Consider the following 16,994-nt stretch of genomic DNA (forward strand, 5'->3'; position numbering starts at 1 on the left):
ATGCTCTCCTTCCATATTTTCTTTGTCTCCACCCATTCACCTTTTTTATTAAATGATAGCATCTTTTGAATAAATAGAAAAAAAATCGTAAATAGATATCCAAGTACAAAAAAACTGCACTGATCTCTTTCTAATCAGGATTTATTGGTAAATTAAATTTTTTAGATTATAAGATATTGAATAACTTTAGCTTATTATCTACTTATGAAATTTAAAATTGTTCTTTAAAACATCAGCACATTAGCATATAGCTACAACCCTATTTATATAAATGATATATAGTTGAAATCACTGAAATTCACTTATCATGTTACAATATAATAAGACTGCAACTTGGGGCACTGTCTATATTTCAACTAAAGTGTGTAACAGCTATATCAGGTACTAGTTCCAGATGATGTCATATTGCCATTAGGTATTGCACCTGATATGGATCTATTTGCAGCAGCTAAGTGTGATGCTTTCAGACGATCTAGTTCATTGACCCAAGATCGCACATGCTCTAGTCTATGCCAAGCCATCTGCAAAACCTTCTGAGAAGCATATCCTGATCCTTCATGTGGCTGGCCAGTAGACACTTGTGTCAAATAGTTTATTTGATCACTAAGTTTTGATTCTACTTGATTTAAAGTTCTCAAAAATTGTGATGTGTTTGTCTCTGCTTGTTTTTGTCCAGATTTTTCTTTGCTGAGTTCTAATAATGTTTGAGCTGAAAACACAATATGGTATAAATCTTTCAACCAGAAATATTATAAAATTATAAAAGAGAAACTGTGAGAACTGTGTTGGTTACTCTTTCACGTCAAAACTAATTACTTGTATGTACCTATTAATATATTTTTATGCAGATGATAAAATGGTGCAGGGCTAATAACACTACTTATTTTGATAAATATAATAAATTACACCTGGATTAGCATTGAAATACATTAGGTAATGAGCATAAAGGATGTTTTCTCCTGTGGCATTATAACTAAACGTAATCAAGTAAAAATAATACAATCACACACTAAAAATGTTTCAAAAAGGATGAGAAAGGAAGAGGCAATTACCAGCACACTGAAGACAGGTTAAAATATCCTTTTCGATATCGTCAAGAACTTGAATCCTTTCCATGGGACCTCCCATTTTTATTATAATCAATGAAATTGATACTTTGGATAAAAGCTTAACAATAAAATCAAATCACAGACAGAACAATCTCAATATAATGGATTAGTTTAGGTTGGTTTATTTCGTTCGTAGACAAACAGAGACTATAAAATGTACCTACTCTGTAGACAAAGAAAAGTAATGTCATATTGTCATACACCCATGACATGACAATATCAAAACAGACAGCCATTCATTGATTGAGAATAGTGTTGCCGGGTTGCCACACGATAGTCAACAATCGATAGTTCGAGAAAAAGCAATAATAATCTAGAATAATTAATAAATTAATAATAATTGATTGATTGTGAAAAACTATCAATTGTATCGATAGGTAATATCTATAGTGTATCTAATATTTCTAATCAATACTATCGATATTATCGATAGTTTAAACTAATTTCATGAGATAGATATATAGAACGTGACAGATAAGAGTATATTTTTCTTATGTGGAACAATGCAATGTTCTTTATCTGTGAACATTACCGATTCATATAAAAGTTAACGTACGAAGTACACGTTTACTAAATCCATGGTTAAAGTTAAAAAATGTGTGTCACTAATAAGAACGATTGATTGATAAAACATACTTTGACTTAAAGTATGCTTTATCTTATTTCTCTGTTATTCATAAAATAGTTAAAACATACTATTAAAACATATTTTGTCTCTTTCTGTCAATTTCAAACATTATAAAGTGCGATAGTGACAATACAAATTTTAGCTTAGGGTTTAAGAATAACAAGGTATTTATTTTAAACTTTCCGGTCTATTAACAAAGCGGTTAATCATCATCATCATATCGAGACTTGAATGAAATCAGACACCAGTGTTGGCAATAACACATATTACTGTCAGATTTTATTCAAGTAGCCTAAAGGCATCTGATGAGTTTTTACGACTACTTACCACCATCTAGCGGCTATTACAATGCATTAGTACAATAATTACTCTGTCTGCACCATGGATTTAGTAAGTACTTCGAAGTGTCTCCTCTATTCTGTTTCTTATATTATAAAGAGGTAAGCGTTTATGAGTTTGTATGTTTGTGGCGGGTAATCTCCGAAACTACCGAACCGATTTCAAAAATTCTTTCACCATTAGTAAGGTACATTATCTAAGATTGCTATATATATTATTATTTTTTATCTCAAACTTCCCACGGGAGCGAAGCCCCGGGCAACATCTAGTATATTGAATATAACCTAGATTTGGAAGGGCTGGGCGCTTATATATTAAATGTCTGTGACTTATTACATAATGAACATGGAATTAGTAGGTACCTACTCCCCTACTAATTCCTTGTTCTTCACTGACCACCATGATACAATGTATATACATGGAGGTCTGTGATGTTTATTTTCCGTGTGGAGGTCAGTGATGTTCTTGAATGAATGAGTCTATGGTAAACCACCGCCGCGCCGTGCTTTTCAAGCATTTTGCTAGAAATAATGTCTTTGAACTTATAACACTTGTCCTATCCTTCCTATTGTCGCCGCCTGTATGAGCTTAGATCCCTTTGCCTTTCCACATGGATATGAAGGAAACAAAAAAAATCTAATGTCAAAAGTGTGCGTGCTGTCAAATTGAACCAATTCTCGTCCATTTCGTTGCGGTTGTCGTCAGACATGGTTAGTTTCTGAACAATTAAATTTTTAAATAACTTTATAATCGGCTGCTGAAAATGCGATTGTTGGCAAAGTTTAACTAGTATAAAGTTTGCAGTCACGTTTACCAGCATTATTTTAGTAATATATATACAAGTGATGAATAACCTTTATCAAATTATTTCACGGTTAGAACCTGAGTCTATGTGAAGATTTATCTAGGGCGGACTGATGTTTCTTGTATATATTGCTGTCGACTGAGTTATGTTTTGCTTTATATAAATAGAATGTCTTATATTTTCAGTCGCACAGGAAATTCTCGGCACCTCGCCATGGGTCTATGGGGTTCTACCCTAAGAAGAGGTCCCGCCGTCATCGTGGTAAAGTGAAGGCTTTCCCCAAGGATGACCCCAGCAAACCTGTGCATCTCACCGCTTTTATTGGTTATAAAGCTGGTATGACCCACGTGGTTCGTGAACCTGACCGTCCTGGCTCAAGTAAGTACTAAATTCTTGGTTACCTGTTTTAAAGTAGTTGTAGTCCTAGTTTCCCATAGTAATTCTCCTAAGTTTGCACTTACTACGTACGTACTCATTATTAGCGCATTCTTTTTACAGAGATTAACAAAAAGGAGATTGTAGAAGCAGTAACCATCATTGAAACACCACCTATGGTGTGTGTCGGTGTTGTTGGTTATATTGAAACTCCACATGGTCTCCGTGCTCTGCTCACAGTATGGGCCGAGCACATGTCCGAGGACTGTCGCCGTCGCTTTTACAAAAACTGGTAAGAAATACTATCATCTTGTAAAACACTCCAAATATGAATTCTATTACTAATCTAGAAAACTATAAGTATTAGTGAGCTAGTGTTATCTTGTTCAATGAGTCTGCTGCATCAATGCACCATGCATGGCATGCATGCATTTAATATTACCTATGTGCTAAAATTTCATTCAAAATCTGTCCTGAAGTTAAGTTACACAAGTACTTTTCACCTAGTTCTAGATTTTATTTTACATGTGGACTAATCTGTATAAATAGCTCTCCAATCCTAGATGAGAGTGTTTTGAAAATGTGCCATGAGCACATTGCTACCTAGTGGTCTCCGCTCAACGATGAGGCCACTTGGTTTCTCTTACAGAACTTTTTGACCCATATAGGTACAAGTGCAAGAAGAAGGCCTTTACCAAGTCTAGTAAGAAATGGCAAGATGAGCTTGGCCGCAAATCCATTGAAAAAGACTTCAAGAAGATGATACGCTACTGCAGTGTGGTCAGGGTCATTGCTCATACTCAGATGAAGTTGCTCAAGCAACGCCAGAAGAAGGCCCATATTATGGAAATCCAGGTTAACGGAGGCACTATTGAAGACAAAGTTAAATGGGCTAGGGACCACTTGGAGAAGCCTATCCCAGTGGACTCGGTGTTTGTTCAAGACGAGATGATTGACTGCATTGGGGTCACGAAGGGAAAAGGATACAAAGGTATTTTATTAAAATTTAAGATTTATCTTTGTAAAGAATTACTTAAGGTGCTTGCATCAATCTTGTTATATTTTTATTTGGCACCCTGTCAATTTGTTTTTATACTAATGATAATATTCTTTCTTACCTATTCACATTTTCAATATGTAAAAATAAATATGCTGTTTCCAGGTGTGACTTCACGTTGGCATACCAAGAAGCTTCCTCGTAAGACACACAAGGGTCTACGCAAGGTTGCTTGTATTGGAGCATGGCATCCTTCAAGAGTGTCTTTCACGGTTGCACGTGCTGGTCAGAAAGGCTACCACCACCGCACTGAGATGAACAAGAAGATCTACCGTATTGGACAAGGTGAATTGATTTGAAACAATGATTTGTTTAGGTTTTTCGAATTTATTAAATGGTTTTATGATTAAAACCATTGAATCAATTCGAAAAACCTAATTCGAAAACCATTTTACATAAAATAACATTATTTTTATTATAGGAATACACACTAAGGATGGAAAGGTTATCAAGAACAATGCCTCCACGGAATATGACCTGTCTGAGAAGTCTATCACTCCTATGGGTGGTTTCCCTCACTATGGTGAAGTAAATAATGACTTTGTGATGATCAAGGGCTGCTGTATGGGCCCCAAGAAGCGAGTGATTACCCTGAGAAAGGTGAATATTTTTACAGAAGGCCAATACTTCTTTACTGTAACATATGAATATAAATGTATCAGACAAGTTTAATAATCTGTTTGTTGTGAAACAGTGCATAATTATTATAAATCTTTCCAGTCTCTCAGAGTCCACACCAAGAGGGCTGCCCTTGAGAAGATCAACCTGAAGTTCATTGATACTTCGTCCAAGTTCGGTCACGGTCGCTTCCAGACGCCGGCTGACAAGGCCGCCTTCATGGGTACCCTTAAGAAGGACCGTATACGAGAGGAAGCTGCAGCCACCACCACTCCTGCTGCTACTCAATCCTAGACACCTTGGATTTAAGAAATAAAATATATGACAAAATAAATTTATTTTATTTGTTGTTATATTCACGACTTTCCTATTAGGTACAGTCGGCTGCAAAGTCCTTAGACTAGGGACTTGCAGCCGACCGAACTTATTTCAGACGACTGCCACGGCGTACGGCAGAGGCGTTACATTTATGTAATCTGCTTATTAATAAAGATTTTAAAAAAGAACAGTTTATATAATTCGCAAAAATTTGTAAACAGAAACCAGCGATTTAATTTTAAATTACCCATCAGCCGTCTGCTAGCTGTTTATACATGCAGCTTCGCCCGTTAGAAGCCGTTGTAGGTATCTACACTGAAACTATGGATATACCTATAAGGTATCAAGGAGTTTTCAGTGGACTTGTGCATTTCTCATTTCCGCGCTGCTATCATTTTTCTATTTTTCAAAAAAGTGCGATCACTTAAATTATAATTATTTTCATAAATCTAATTTTATGTGCAATGAGCACAAATCAAGAGATGCTCGTGTATATATTTTTATTCCACATGCGTACCAGTAATGGTTATTTGCAAAACGTTACTCCAGCAAAAAATCTCAGTATCTCTATAACATGAACACGCACAAATTATATTTTCGCCGCACATACTTCCACACACATAAGCTACCTACATACCTGACCATGAACAATATTTCTCCGATTATTTAAAAAAAAATAGTTATTCGTTTAAAATTTTCTTGGCAGAACAACGTTACTCCAGCAGAATCATTTTTTTCCATTAAAAAAAAAACTACAACTGGCACGATGAGTGTGTTCTTGTTAACACTTGAATAAAATCTGACACCAGTATTAACAATAACACACTCGATATGAATGAATATTTTTTATTAAGAACTCTGTTGACTCCTTTTATCAAATATGTTATCTCTTCTCTGTCTCCAATGCCACGTCTGTATTCTCAGATATAAGAATATTACATAGGTAGGTATGTTCTTAATTCTTATATCTGTGGGTATTCTGTCCCACCCCGTTTACTGTTTGTTTCGTATATTGTTCCATATTCCGCTCCGTGTCCTATCTATGTCCTTATCGTAGCAGGTTTATACGTAACAAGTTTATTTGTTAGACAAATTAAAAAATCCTCATCTTTCAATATTCATTTCGCTACAACTGTTAAACGGCTGAACTTCATGAAACATAGCTAAGAATACTCGGAATAAAATTATCTATGACATGAAAAAAGCTAAACGCAAATCGGTTCATCGGTTTGGGAGCTACGATACCACAGAAAGACACGTTAAAACTCAAACACCTCTCTTTTTACGTCGGGAGTTAAAAAAGTATGATAAATATTGAAACGTGATTTTACTAGATAATTAGTTCTTAACGACTTGCTAATGAGCCTCGGAAGTTCAGAACTTGTTCCACAATAAATTTTCGAAATCCTACTAATATTATAAATGCGAAAGTTAGGATGTATCTTTGTTACTCTTTCACACAAAATTTACTGGACTGATTGTTATAAAATTTGGTACACGGGTAGAATATAACCTGGAATAACACATAGGATACTTTTTATCCCAAAATTCCCACGGGAGGGTAGCAGCGGCGTGCAGCTAGTACTAATTAAAAACAGATTCTGCTGGAATGACGTCCAAAATAATAATCCCTACAAACATTAGTACCTGTTGGGAGGTCAATGAGCCTAAAAATATAAACTTTGTATGTCGTAAGGGTCACACTGTATTAGGATATATTATAGCTTATGTATTATTAGCTATTATGTATTAGGTTATATAGGAGAAATTTTACTTGTTTTTAATGATTGGTATGATTTTTTTATTACTTTTGTTCATTATCAAAATAATTGTTTTTAACTATATATCTAACACACTGTAATATTACATTTCTTTCATGTTGGACTTCTTTTTGTAGTAATTTGTGAAGAAGTGTTGTTGGCATGTTGGGTTTAAGCCTAATAAATGTGCGCCTTTTGTTTTGGCTTGTATGATCATTTCTTCTTGTCACTTGTTTTTTAGCTACATTGTTGCTTTTAGCAGATTTACAGTTAATTACATCAATATCATTAGTATTATGTACTACTTTAATTTCTTCTGGACCACTATCATCATCACTTTTATTATCTTCAGTTGCCTTTGGGATGTCATTTAATTTTGTTTCTTTCCTCATAATCTCTGTGAAATCAACTGTATTCTGAATACTTTTAGAAGTCATTTCTTCATCAGATGAACCATAATTGCACATCAGTGATGTTAAGGCACCACAAAGTGTTGGTTCACCAGTAGTTTTTCCATTCTCCGAGTTATTGAATGTATCATCATCTTCTATATCAAAATTACATTCATTTTGTTCTGCTTCATCATTTGAATCAATATCCATGTCTATATTTTGAATTCCAGTAAATGGTCTTAGACGTCTGCTTTCATAGATAGCTGGAAGAGTATTTACTTTTTTTGGTGGCCCTACTTTTCTCACCTTTGATTTTGAATATGTTTTTGATTTCTCAACATTATCTTGTAGGTGATATTTCTTTCCTAGATGGTTATTAAAATTATTGTTATGCTTTCGTTTTACTCCATCACCTGTAATTTTCAAATATAGGCATGTAAATAAATGTGAAATAACAATATTTTTTTGTACTGAATCATAACAGCTGAAGATTGCTGAAATATTGATCCTACTTAAATAAATGTAGGGTTAAAGTAAATTTACATAATTTTGTAGTAATGAACACTCATAAATATATTTTGCTAGATATTAACAGGATTTCAAAAATCAAACAGAAGAAAAGTGGTAGGCTAAAGGGCAATTTTTTGTATAACTAATTTAGGTTGGTACACAAACTTTTTGCTTAAAATTTTTTCGTACATTTTTATTATTCTTAGTTTAGTATTACTTCTAGTATTCATAATGGTTTAATTATGTTTTTCACTAAACAATTAAGTACTATAAACCTTTATTGTGCAATAATCTTTATTTACCTACCATCATGTAGTAAGTATAGGCCTTTCCCAACCTAACCTAACTTTTTGGACACATCCAAACCTAACCATCTAAACTTTTGTTGGCATAGTTTGCTTGGTGTGTTCACAATACTAACCTAACTGACACAGCTAGTTTTGTTATCTATATCTTGATATGAGAATATTGTCGCAAATATTATTAAACTAGGTTACTGTCAAGTCTAAACAAATAAATTCCAAATGATTTTAGGATGTCTTAGAATAGAGATTCTAAAATTTAAGTTAACAATTATAAGGCTAAATTATTGAAGTGCAGAAAAATCTATTAGACTAGATAATAATTGCGTGTTTAGTTTAGGCCAATAAGGTTTGATGAAGTGAAATTAGAAATAATAATTTTAAATGAATCAAAGGGCACCCAGGCTAAAGCTATTAAATAATGAAAAATAAACCTCGATAATTATTTTGCTGAAATCTCTCCTGCCGGAGCCCCATTTTTTCACCCCTTTCAATTTTCTCTTTAATTTCCGCAGATTTCTTTTCTATGTTACTTTTGGTGGGATATTTTTTCTTCCTTTCTTCAATCCATTTTTTTATTTCTTCAGGGTTATCTAATTTAGAAATTCTTTTATATAAACCTGAAGAGTGCTGCATCTGAATGTGTTTTGTTATTACTTTTGGATGAGCAACAAATTGACAACCATCTATATTACATTTCTGAAAAAAAAAATAGTTTCAATATATTCAAGATGTTGAAAGAAATGACATTTTAAAATATATACAACACATGTTAAAAAATATAATTTGATAAACCTGATGCTGCTGTTTATGTGTCTCAAGCTGTTGTGATGTTTTGAAACCTCTATCACAAGTTTCACACCAATGTTGTTCAGAGATATTATAACTTGGCTGATGAACATTGCAGTTCATAGGTCTATGTGCATACATTTGTTGGTTTTGAGATGGTTGAAACGATGGGAAATAATAATTATTGGCATGATAATTTTCTTGACGTCTGTTTTGTCTAAAGTAGGGTCTAACACCGGTAAAATGATAAGACATTTTAATGACTGGCACAAAACCAAGAAACCTTAGAAGAACAAAACAAATTTACTAAATAATAACACGAGGCATCATCATTGCCCAGATAACACGATCACGTTTAATCTTTTTGACATTTAAAATTGACATTGACAATAGGATTTATAATCTCTATGGTATGGGTTTCGATCCCTTTGCCTATTCATATGGATAAACGAAATAAAAAATTATCTCTATGGTTTCGTTCTGAAACTCAAACAAAAAGTTTCTTCTGTGGCCCGACTTCTCCTTACGCGGTGAAACTTGGTGAAAGGATATCTCGCAGTTCTACAGCTATAGGGGATGGCTTTCTCTATCTCTGAGTAAGTAATATTGTAGCGGGAGCCAGGTGATTAGGCTCGATCGCCACAAAGGGAAAATCTTCCCGCTAGGCTAGATGTTGCGCCTGAGGAACTGCACGGCTCTGTCGGTGTCATATCCGAGGTTGTATATATACTTCCAATCGAAAACGCACTGCAGACAGTGCGTTTTCGCTAACAAGCTGTCCATAGTGAGTCGACCGTCGCGCATCTGTCCGTAGTGTCCTGGATCACTTGTGTGGCTGCTTATTCGTTGCGTTTAATCGGCTTTTTACATCTGCGCCGTTGTGCATGTGGCGTGATAGATGTCGCCACAATATCATCCATTTTGTTCATGAATATACAGGAAAGAAATGTAAATGTGAGTATTGCGATGTTCTAATCATGGAATTAGTACCTACTAATTCCATAGTTCTAATATCTGTGGTATTGCGTATTTTGGATTTTGTTTTTTAATATGTAAAACAAAGTGTTTTAAAGAATACATGTTCTTATATCTGTTTCTAGTTTCTTGATTTTGGATACGTAACGTAGCTAGGTGTAAGTTTGTAGCATGGAATTAGTAGAGGTACTCCGTAAGTACCTACTAATTCCATGGTTTGTACTATAACTGATAGTTTCTGTAACGTTTTTCTATATCTGAGCTTGGTACTCATCTTCTTTTGTAGTGTAGTTGGTTATAGTGTTGCCGTTAGCGCTTTCGGAGCAATACTATTGGTAAATAACGATACTGTCGATAGTATCGAATTGTTATAAAGTATCGATACTATCAATAATATTGCTCTATAATCCATATTATATTATACTCGTATATTACATAAACTATCGATGCTATCGTCAGTAGGTATTGATTTGAAAAATTCACAGATAGGACCTTACATTGTAGACAAAATTAAAAAATATCGAGACTCTATCGATAGTTTTCTATCGAACGTAGCACCGCGCTGGGCCCTTACAATCTAGGTACTGATCGGTTGTTTGTGAAGTTATTTCATTTGATTTGACTGTCACACAGAATGAAATGAATCTGTCAATTTGCTACCTGCCCATAGAATTAGTAGGTAGGTACTTGTACGAAGTAGTAACTAAATCCATGGAATGGACCTGCTGACTGATCGGACCGAATCTGACAGAACAATAATGAATTTGTAAATAAACAAATTAAAATATCTTCTATTAAATCCAGTTTGTGTCAGTTGGTTCATCTAACAATGAATAACTCCGCAGCAAAAGTAAGCATTTATTTTTCAATCTGTGAATTATGTACGGATAGCTTCCAACTGGGACCTAGATCTGAGAGTGTACCTAGGTCTAGCCAGTTAGATCTAGGTGTTGTTGCATTTAGGGTTTAAACATAACATAGGTATTATTCAAATTCAGCTATATATATATGAAAGAAAGAAAGAAAGAAAGAAAAATCGTTTATTTGGTTACATGGTTAACAGTTTTACAGACACATGTTTAATTTACCGGGCATGAACCAAAACGGCCTTCGCTCAGCATGTGTCGTGAGCCGCTTGACGGCCACGACGCTGATCTTCCGCGAATACCAATCAATAATAAAAAATAAAAAATAAAAAAAAAATAATAAAGTAATAAAAAATAAAATATAGACTCCACAATACTTATACATTTAAATCTTTATACCGGTAACAATATACATACACAACTTATACACAACTACACAACTTATAACTATACTAGACTTAAATTTAAAACAAATCACCTTTTACTCGTAATATCGCAAAATACAGTTAATGCTGCAACTAGTTATTAATTTGCAAATGCAGAATATGCTCCCTTAGCTTGTTCTTAAAACATTTTACAGTTAGAGAGTTTCTAATGGGAGGAGGAATGTTATTCCAACACTTGGTTGCAGCGTATCTAAAACTGCCACGGAAAGCAGCGGTCCTGTGTCTTGGAAAAATAAGGCAATTTCGGTTTCTAGCACGGGCAGAGAAAACCAATTTATGAAATAAATAGGATGGGCACCTGTTCTGAATAATGCCAAACAGAAGAACCGCAAAGTGAAGCTTGCGCCTGGAGTTCATGTTCAGGAGTTCGTTTCTGTTCAGATAGGGGGATATGTGTGTACGACGAGGGATGGTAAAACAAAATCTCGCACATGAATTTTGCACACGTTGGATTAACTTTTTAGTTCGAGCTAGTAAACAGTTTCCAATAACAACATCCGCATAATTCAGCTTAGACAGTACAAGAGCCTCACATAGGTAAATTCGCGTCTCCTTATTTAAATATTCTCGTATTTGATATAATACCTTAATATACCTATTTTTATATGTACCTATTTTTATATAGCTTGTAGTATATATACGCATACATATTGTGTAAAATGTGTGTTGGCTTGTTTTTAGATATGTCTCATGCTTTTGATTGCGTACAACATAACATTCTTCTTAAACAATTGGAAAATCTAGGGATCCGAGGCTTACCACTTAACTTAATTCAATCATATCTAAGCAACCGTAAACAAATAGTAGTCATTGACAAGTATAATCCTATCAGCAAAACAATAGAGGAAGTCAAATCTGACCAGGCTAAAATTCTTCTCGGCGTTCCTCAGGGTAGTATACTTGGACCACTCCTATTCCTTATTTACGTTAATGAACTTCCATCCATTACACAACACAAGTGTGTCGTGTTTGCAGATGATGCAACTCTATTCATATCTGATACAACTAAAGATAAAAACAAATTTGAAGAAGAAATCAACAAGACATTAAATAGTACAGTAAATTGGCTTAAATCTATAAACTTAACAGTAAATTTAACAAAAACAAAAATAATACAGTTTAGAAATTATAATAAGGAACCATATAGTTTAAATATTCACGAAACTAACAAAAAAATTGAAGACGTAAACGAAACAAACTTTTTAGGTGTCAATATTGATTGTAACTTAAATTGGAAATCGCACATAGATAAAATTAACAAAACAATATCCAGTTACTGTTACGCTCTTTCGATACTTGCTGAAAGCTCTTCAGCTGAAGTTGCCCGAACTGCATACTTTGGAAATGTTTTTCCTTACCTCACATATGGAATTATCTATTGGGGGAATTCTGTTAATGTAAATTCCACTTTCCTGCTTCAAAAAAGATGTATACGCATAATACATAACTTGTATGCAGATGACACATTACGAAATATATTTAAAGAAAAGGGCTATTTAACATTAACTAATATCTATTTAACATTAACTAGTATTTGTTCAAAATAACAAGTTAATTTTAGAAAAAAAATGGATCTCAGAGATAACCAAAGAAATTTATATAAAAATGATTTGTATCTTCCCATTGTAAATAATGAAGTGTATAAAAAAAGTGCCTATATTTCTGGAATAAATGTACTTAACCATTTACCTGTAAATATCAAATGTATCCAAAATAGTCACTTATTCAAACTGAAGCTTAAGGCTTGGTTATTAGAGAATGTGTTTTATAATTTGGATGAATACTATGAGTATAATACTCGTACCTTACGAGAATAAATTGGTATGTATTCCATAAATAATTATATCGTGTGCAAAGACAAATTACTTATAAGTTGTTCAAACAGTTTAATTTGTAAGTACTGCACGTATCCATATAAAGAAATATAGTATTTGTTATAAGTGTAACATAATGCTAATATTGCATGCCTGAAAGGGTAAACTGTTGAAACTATTGTATTGTATGTGCCACACCTTGTACTACACAGTTACTGCAATAAAGATATTTGAGTTTGAGTTTGAGTAACTATATTCAACTGCTACCAGGAAGTGTTGTAATAGGGGTTTCTCATATAGTATTGACTCTACCATACAGATCATCCTCAGTTTTTCAATTCAAAAGGAAGTAATTGATGGGTTGATAAGTCATGCAGTTTTTAGTTTATTATAATTAACTTTAAACTTTAAAGTACCTATGTAGTTTGTATTATATTTAGTTACATGAAATATTTTTTTTAACATATACAATGCGATCTTCTTTATCTGTCAAATTATATTATATGTACTTAAAATGATATCTAGTATTATCTATTTTGAATTTTTCAGGTTGGTGAAATATTCACAGAGGCTGGAGCAGCATTTAACAAATTGGCTGAAATGACGATGTTGTTGCACCCTACAGCAGAGACATTGTCAAGGTAAAGTGCAAACGTCTTCAAAAAATAATAAACAAAAACACTGGAAAATTATTGTAGTGAGCGAGAGAGAAGTAGTTCAGTAATTTTTTCCATTAATTGTTCACACAAAAACAGGTGGTCGGATTCAAAGCTTGGTTCACATTTTGGTTAGTGTTAAGGTAGAGCCTGGAATAGTTACTTTTTATCCTGATTGATCCCTGAGAAAAGATCCTTAAAGTATAGCTAAAAAAGTAAAGTAAACTAAAGCTAAACTTATCTGCTCTCTACCTGCTACCCTACCATCATTACTTTAAAGTCTTTGAGAAGCTGTTCCTATCATAGTAATACTTTATGCTTTCTATTATGTTCAGGTATATGTCTGAGGCCAGGCCATAAGTTACCATAGAGTTTTTGTATAAAATAGTAATTATTATAAAACTCATATAATTTCAGCTCACAAGCAAAAACACCAGTAAAGAGGAAGGCTGCAGAAGAAAGAGTAGTTATTACTAGTAACACCTCTACAGTGCAATCTCAGCATACCTTACATACTCCACCGATATCTCAACAGGTAACCCACAACATGTTTTGAACAAAGAAATCCATAATTTAGAAACTATACCTGGGCAATCACTGTAATACATTAAATTGGTAATGACAAACTACATCTGAGCAAAGGGTTTTTTTTAAATTTCAGTCTGTCTGTGTGTTCATTAGACATGAAATGAAATTTAGTGTGATTTTTACAGTTGTATCATTTCTTTAGTAACATATTTCATAATATTAATATTACTTCTGTATCTGCAAAGTACAAGGAACTAGTAGAAGGAAAGTAGTAAAAATATGTATGGACTCAAGACATACCTTACATGAGAAGTTTAAGCATTATACTTTATGTAGATTGGAGTTTGCAAATCAATCTGATCCATGTACAGTAATTCAAAGTCTTAAACCCAACTAGAAGATGAGTTCACGCTCAACTGACTTGACATCTATACTCATTAGGGGTGCATATGCAAACTGTATATGTGTAAGAGGTCCTGGGTTGGATTCCCAGTGCAGGCAAATATTTGTACCTGTGATCACAAATATTGCTTTGGGTGTGTTGTTATTAGAGTAAAGAGTTTTAATCTCTAGACCATAACAACTAAAAAGAGAAAAATGTTGTCATGACAGTTGGTTGTTTTTTCTGAGATGGAACAATTTTTGTAATGATTTAATGTATTTATTATAATAGAAATAAACAAGTGATGTTTTATCTCCATACCCTGCATATTTTATGATAGTTTATCTATGGTCCTCAACAGTTGTGGCTGTGATACAAGTTTGGGGCTGTGTGGGGCTTTGAGTGCTGTCCATAATAAATAATAAACTGTGTATGTATACAGGTGTATGTTAGATTATATTATTTAGGCAGTATTCACACAATTCAGAGGCCACATTTAGCAGTAAATAGTGCTAGCAGTTTAATGGGTGAGTGGAATTGAGATTTAGAACTTTAGATATAGTGATAGCTTACTATTGATGTGTGCAAATTATAAGTATTGATCTATATTGAATATTCTTATCATAATATTTATTACAGGTCACACTTAACATGCTAAATGCCCAAGAGTCTGAAATGGATGTGGAAGGACTTGGCAGTGATGTAAAGTTAGAATTTGAGTCCAGTACAGAAGAAGTGACCACATAAAATGCACCACAAGAGGTTCTGGTCACGCAAGTGAGACATTCTGTACTATGTTTATAGGTAGTCATTTAATAAAATTTTACTTTTATAATGCAAACAATTGATTTTATTTGTCATTCTACAGCTTGGGTAGATTAAAAAGTTTATTTTGTATTGGGTTTCCGGTCTTCATAGTCAGGAATGAGTATTTTATCTTCCTCATATGTCACATCATATGAATAAAATTATATACATAAAGATATATATTACACAATGTAGTTTTGTGGTTTATAATATTCAATATTGGTTTTTACATCTCAAACTTTGTGAAAACTCTGGACTTTTCTATTCCACTTTGAGTATGGTGATTCATATATTTTATTATGAGTGTTCTCGGACAATTTTTGTTCTATTATAAAATCCACATTGTTTCTTATTGTTAATTTTTCATAATAAGGAAAATTACTTCCAGATTTTTTCATTCGTCTTTGTGCATTTCTATAGCAATTCCATGGCTGAGCTTCAACAATTATGGACCTGGAAACTGATTTTAAAAAGTCTAGTAATGTAAGTAAACCTTTGTCGCCATTATTTATATGAATCCACATTGTTACTGAGAAACAAAATACAATATCAAATTCTTTCCGGCCAAATGAAGACAAATAATTGTTTATTAAATTCAAATCATTGTCTTCCATTATATCTGCAGTTTGATATGAAATATTAGTATTGTTAGATGTTTCCTGTGCTCTCTTAATTAATGTTGAATCAATATCCACTGCCAGTATTTTTATATTACTTTCTGGATAAACCTTTTCCAAGTATAAATATAATTTTTTTGTTAGGTCTCCAGTATTACATCCAATGTCTAAACAAAATATATCTTGATTTGGTATAGGATGTGGAAACATCTGTGGGTTGAGATTATTTATCCTTTGTTCAACACTATGAAATGAGTAATAGTTAATGAAGTTTCCGAATTTAGCTGCTCCTGGATCATATCCTATGAATTTAAGTTCTTCAATGTTCATTTTTGATTACAAAATAGAAGAAATTGTTTTAAGGATGTAAGTACCTAAATCAGGTAAAAGTAACTAAGAATTATGGTTCAATGCGATTTGTTCACGTTTGTGTAATGTCACTTTCTTTCTTTCAATGTCAAGTACATTGTTAGTTGAGAATTTGTATCATAGAATATATTGCTATTCCAAATAAAAATATACAGTACGTAATCTATATCTACTGGCTTGGTGGACAAAGTCGTGGAACATAACAATTCAATCAATATGTCAACGCTTGACAGTGACAGATGAGATATGTCATGTAGACGTCATAGGAACTATAGAGGAGATTGAGGTAGGCTACTCACACACTTGCCACAGGGGCAATCTAGGATCTAAAGAAGGCAATGCACGTATTTAATTGAAAAGGAAGGTCGTCCTACATCTCTTTCTTTTAAATACCTGCATCCCTTTCTGTAGTCCCTTAACTCGGAGCGTGTGTGTGCAGGACCCAAAAAACTAGGCCTATCCATAGACGACGAACGGATGTAACCAAATGGGGTAGAGTAGAAGATTTCCATACAAATTCCCGGTCCAAGGC

The 16,994-nt window shown here is 33.5% G+C and overlaps 5 protein-coding genes across 5 annotated transcripts; 2 read left to right on the top strand and 3 right to left on the bottom strand.

Moving 5' to 3' along the window:
- Positions 1–123: 123 nt before the first annotated feature.
- On the bottom strand, positions 124–1,301 carry MED11 (Mediator complex subunit 11). The gene is made up of 2 exons (XM_053765704.2): positions 1,053–1,301; positions 124–709 (listed from the first exon to the last, which is right to left on the bottom strand). Exons 1-2 carry the CDS (start codon positions 1,126–1,128, stop codon positions 378–380), a joined length of 408 nt encoding a protein of 135 aa, XP_053621679.1. The 5' UTR covers positions 1,129–1,301; the 3' UTR covers positions 124–377.
- Positions 1,302–2,548: 1,247 nt separating this feature from the next.
- On the top strand, positions 2,549–5,265 carry RpL3 (Ribosomal protein L3). Its single transcript, XM_053761730.2, has 7 exons — positions 2,549–2,786; positions 3,067–3,259; positions 3,380–3,548; positions 3,925–4,247; positions 4,419–4,598; positions 4,735–4,913; positions 5,034–5,265. The coding sequence occupies exons 1-7, from the start codon at positions 2,784–2,786 to the stop codon at positions 5,223–5,225; spliced, it is 1,239 nt and encodes a 412-aa protein (XP_053617705.1). The 5' UTR covers positions 2,549–2,783; the 3' UTR covers positions 5,226–5,265.
- On the bottom strand, positions 5,254–9,360 carry Nufip (nufip). The gene is made up of 3 exons (XM_053761598.1): positions 9,009–9,360; positions 8,648–8,912; positions 5,254–7,814 (listed from the first exon to the last, which is right to left on the bottom strand). The coding sequence occupies exons 1-3, from the start codon at positions 9,255–9,257 to the stop codon at positions 7,054–7,056; spliced, it is 1,275 nt and encodes a 424-aa protein (XP_053617573.1). The 5' UTR covers positions 9,258–9,360; the 3' UTR covers positions 5,254–7,053.
- Positions 9,361–10,657: 1,297 nt separating this feature from the next.
- Positions 10,658–15,513, top strand: LOC128679708 (chromatin complexes subunit BAP18-like). The gene is made up of 4 exons (XM_053762152.1): positions 10,658–10,827; positions 13,653–13,744; positions 14,177–14,294; positions 15,309–15,513. The coding sequence occupies exons 1-4, from the start codon at positions 10,807–10,809 to the stop codon at positions 15,414–15,416; spliced, it is 339 nt and encodes a 112-aa protein (XP_053618127.1). The 5' UTR covers positions 10,658–10,806; the 3' UTR covers positions 15,417–15,513.
- LOC128679622 (uncharacterized protein) lies at positions 15,107–16,649 on the bottom strand. Its single transcript, XM_053762037.2, has one exon. It carries the CDS (start codon positions 16,421–16,423, stop codon positions 15,710–15,712), a length of 714 nt encoding a protein of 237 aa, XP_053618012.1. The 5' UTR covers positions 16,424–16,649; the 3' UTR covers positions 15,107–15,709.
- Positions 16,650–16,994: the final 345 nt, after the last annotated feature.

This window comes from Plodia interpunctella, chromosome 1 (genome assembly GCF_027563975.2).
Source record: "Plodia interpunctella isolate USDA-ARS_2022_Savannah chromosome 1, ilPloInte3.2, whole genome shotgun sequence".
NCBI lineage: Eukaryota > Metazoa > Arthropoda > Insecta > Lepidoptera > Pyralidae > Plodia > Plodia interpunctella.